Source organism: Rhagoletis zephyria, unplaced genomic scaffold (assembly GCF_001687245.7).
Source record: "Rhagoletis zephyria isolate East Lansing unplaced genomic scaffold, Rhagoletis_zephyria_1.1 Rzeph_scaffold_13781, whole genome shotgun sequence".
NCBI classification, from domain to species: Eukaryota; Metazoa; Arthropoda; class Insecta; order Diptera; family Tephritidae; genus Rhagoletis; species Rhagoletis zephyria.
Window position 1 is genome coordinate 10,710 of NW_016170852.1, and position 4,434 is coordinate 15,143.

The following is a 4,434-nucleotide window of genomic DNA, read 5'->3' on the forward strand; positions in this document are numbered from 1 at the left end:
CAACTCCCATCTTTTTGCGCGCTTTGACAATCAGCCGGTTTAATATTTATTTTGTTTCGTCCAAATTCGGGTTTTCATGCAGAAACATAAAACTTAATTACATTGCTGATAATTTTAAAGCAAAATATATAAAATCCACAGCAACTTTTACGGGTAAAACAGCGGTACAAAATTGCTTTCTTGGCGTTCATTGTGGCATACCTTTTGTGTCTGGCGCGTTNTTTAAACTTCTTCTTGCTGGTATTTTCCCTCTTCGTTGTAAAAGCTTCCTTCTTGAAACATGGTCACCTTATCAGCTGACAGCATTCAAACCGCTCGATACCGCTCAAGGCGCATCAACTACAGGTGATAGCGATAGAAGCTATGCTTCTTCTTATGAGCACGCTTGTGTCAAATTATCGTCTGTTTTGCTTTATTTACATATCCGCGTATACATACACATATACGTAAATATATACCCTGCAAACAAATGCTCCCGAAATCTTTAAGAGTTTCGGAAATTCGTTACGATTCTTTTATAGTAAACTTACGTTTTACTAGATTAATCTCTGATAGAAAAATATAAGGTATATTATTTTACTTTTAAACAAAAATTACGATAACTTTTAAAGTATGGTCATCATGGCCTTTTTTTGTCGTTGCTGTTGACCGCGGCGATAGAAATAAATCTATCGTCGCGAACAGTCGTCGAGCAAACTTCGTCGTTTGCTTTGGTTGTGCGCGTTCTCATATAAATCAGTGTGTTTTAATTATCTCGGCGAACATTCGCGACGAAAAATTGCCGTTCGCCGGTGTTGTACTTCTTTTTTTTTAATGCTTTTCGCTGCTTGACAGCACTCCTTCAATTGGCTAGACCCATTTCAGCTGAGGATCTCTACAACGCCATATGTCCAAACTCTTTGACAGTGTTGCCATACTTTTCCACTTCCATTCTCCATCGATGACCGGTGGAAGCAAGTGGTTTACAAACAAAAAATTAAAATAAATTCAATGCAAAAACATTTAGTACCTTTGCTCTACTGAAATATTTGTACTTTAACATCGTATACCTGTTTTACATATTAAATTGACTGGATTTTGTACTATGATTAAACTTCATTTATAAAAAATTTTTATTTTTTTTTTCCTTTCCTTCATTTATAGTTAGGTGTTGTGCTTCAGCTTTAATGTTTGCTCAATAGTGTTGCCAACTTTTCTTTTTCAAAAAGCACCAAAAACTTGGAAAAAAAACGTTTTACCACACTAAAAGCACCAAATGGTTTTGAATCAACTGATGCTTTTTTCAAACACGTTTTTATGAATTTAACAAAAACAAAAATTAACAATATTTGCAAGAATGCATACATAAATCAATAAATAAAACTTTTTCGCTCATAACGATTGAAAAGCCACATGCTATAATGACTCAAGCTTACGACGTAATACCGAAGTACTGCACATTAAAACTGATATATCTCAAGAAGAAAAAAATCTAATCCCAACAAACGAAAATCATGAGTAGAAATGAGCAAAAAAAAAGTTTGTTTTCATTATATTTATAACCTCAAATATCACCAAAAACCGTGATTTTGGCACTTTGAGGTTAGGATGTCTCAAAATTGTAGTGCTAGAGCAATTGTGCGGCCAGATTTGATTCCGCACCAAGGAACAATGGCCCGTAGTCATAGTCAAAATAAAGTCGACTTTAAAGTTAGTTGCAGCTTTTTTGACAGATATCCCATTGAAAATTATGTCAAGAAGCTGCAACTAACTTTAAAGTCGACTTTATTTTGACTATGGCTACGGGCCGATGTGTTTTACTCAGGTGGTACAAAAATAAAAATTTTTACAACTAATTAGAAAAGAAAAAAGGAATACTTACTCGCATATCTACTAGCATTTTCAACGCGAATAGAATTGAACAAGGTGAATTTGCAAGTTCAGCCTTTTATCAATCATGGTTGTATTTAAGTGCATTTAAATTTTGTAGATTTTTGTGAATTCAGTGCTGCTACAGCTTTAAATATTTAAAAATTATTTCAGGTTTTCACTATATCGGAGTAATTTGAGTTCAGAAAAAAAGCACTAAGAAAGGCACTACCCTGCAGTGAAAAATTATCAATTGTTAAAACTAATCAACTTATAGTTAGCTTTTTGGCGAGATTTCGATTAATACCTCACTTTTAATTAGCTATGACAAAACCAACTTAAAGTGAATTGTAAAGTCGTGCAGGAGTCATGCAGACGCAATCGGGAGTTGGTTTTCTTTACAAGTTTCTATTAAATATCCTCATACAAAAATTACTTTCAATACACTTTTTTTCTGAACTTCGCAGATTCTTTTTCATATTCAGGACAAATAAAAGGAAGATCGAAATTTTATACTATCATTTTGAAGTTATGTCTGACGGTGTTCGAATATGGGGCCACCCAGAGCAGAATATGTAAACAAATATGAAATGTAATAAAATAAAGTAAATAAATAAGTAAATAAAAAAGTAAAAAAACAAAAAAATATTTTGTTTTTCTTATTGATATTTTATGTCCAAAAGTAGTTAGTTACAAGTTAGTTGACATGTAATGCAGAGGTATCCAGGTCTGACTTTTTTGCGGCCATCGCCCCACAAAAGTAGTTAGCTTTTTTCGAACAAAATACACAGTTAATAGTTAGCACTAGTGTTCGCGTAAACAGACTAAAGCTAGGTATAAGCTAACGTCCCTCCCTGCAGGGTAGGCACCAAATATTTTTTTTTGGCGTTTTAATTTTCAAAAAGCACTAAATCTAGTGCTTAAAGCATAAAGTTGGCAGCTATGTTGCTCAAGTATCGGATGCGATTTTTAGATGATTGTAATATATTATCGATAGAACAGTTTGATACCTATGTTAAAAGATTTGATTTGTTTTTCGTATTCCTAAAATAAGCTAGTTTACGTATCTCTGACTGAAAAATGGCAACATATTATTTCGTTATTATAGGGCACAACGACAATCCTATATTCGAAATGGAGTTTACGACAGTTAATAAGGAAATGCGTGTAAGTAATGCAGAAGTAAAGTATCTTGGTGAATGATGTATATACTTGGACAAATTTTTACAGAAAGAAGACAGTCGACATTTAAGTCAATTTATTGCTCATGCTGCGTTAGATCTAGTGGATGAGCACAAGTGGAGAACAGCCAATATGCAACTCAAATCTATCGACAGATTCAATCAGTGGTCCGTGTCAGCATATGTAACCGCAAGCCAGATTCGGTTCATCATCGTACACGACAACAAAAATGATGACGGCATAAAGAACTTCTTTAATGAAATGCACGAAACCTATATTAAGCATTCCATGAACCCATTTTATAAAATCAATACTCCTATAAAATCACCGATCTTCGAAAAGAAGGCGCAACTCTTCGGGAGAAAGTGTTTACTATCGTTGTAAATTTAATAGTAGATGGAAAATCCGATTTAAGGGAATTTTGTAGAATGCAGTTTTACTTCGGATAACACCTGTAGTATCTGTTAGTTGGAGGCTGGTACAAAAGGGAAGGGAGCGTTGTACCGCCCACCTATCCAGCTCGAAATAGAAGACCAAAGTATTCAGTCGTGCCTCTTCAAAATAAAGAAAATCGTTGATTTTGCTTACAAAATGCCACAAATATTTAAAGTACACCAAATAAAAGGACTTTTTTGCTTGGACCAAAAATGTTGTAACAGAATAGGTACAAATTCCCCAGAAAGTTTTTCGGGAATGATACCCCAGCATCATGCTGTCCTTGGCCAGATATCTGGATCGTTCCCTACCTTCATAGGTTCAACTCCGGCTACGCTTACCACAGTAGTTTTGCGCGAACATATTATGTTTGGTAATTCTCTAGTATAGGGTAACAACCCCTAAAAAAAAGGTCCGGAAAAGTCGGGAGGGGTACCAAACGACACGCTTCGGTCCCCTTATTAACAATCCGGAGGGGGAGGGCTAATATTATTAACCATTTAAAAGTTATAAACAAAAAACTTTTGTTGAATTTCGTTGTTTTGTATGGGCAATTACCCCGACAAAAATTCACTAAATCACCTGTTCTCACTTTTTAAACACTTAAAATATATAATTTAACTTAATTATTAAACAAAAACATAGTTTTATCAACCTAAGGTAGATTATTTTATTACTAAAAAGAAGTTGACAATCTTTTAGTCTGTTCCTTTGAACTTCGGACTAAAACCTGTGGAATTGTCAAACTACAATTTTACTCTCTTAAATGAGAGTAAAAGGAGAACAGATGCAGAAGTGCATAGGAACGCAAAAAGCACTTAGTCTGTTCCAATAGCAGTCCGGTTTACAGGATTTAGTCAGAACTTACAGGAAGTCGTTCCTATTGACATAAAACCTGNAGAAGTTACAGGATTTAGTCCGGAGTTTTTTTTCCTGTAAGTTCATGAAAAGTGTCAAACGATCAGCTGA

General features: G+C 34.5%; 1 protein-coding gene across 1 annotated transcript; it reads left to right on the top strand.

Annotated features, from left to right (window-relative positions):
• The first annotated feature begins 2,826 nt into the window (after nt 1-2,826).
• Nucleotides 2,827-3,681, top strand: Trs20 (trafficking protein particle complex subunit 2). The gene is made up of 2 exons (XM_017634588.1): nt 2,827-3,015; nt 3,079-3,681. The coding sequence occupies exons 1-2, from the start codon at nt 2,929-2,931 to the stop codon at nt 3,412-3,414; spliced, it is 423 nt and encodes a 140-aa protein (XP_017490077.1). The 5' UTR covers nt 2,827-2,928; the 3' UTR covers nt 3,415-3,681.
• Nucleotides 3,682-4,434: the final 753 nt, after the last annotated feature.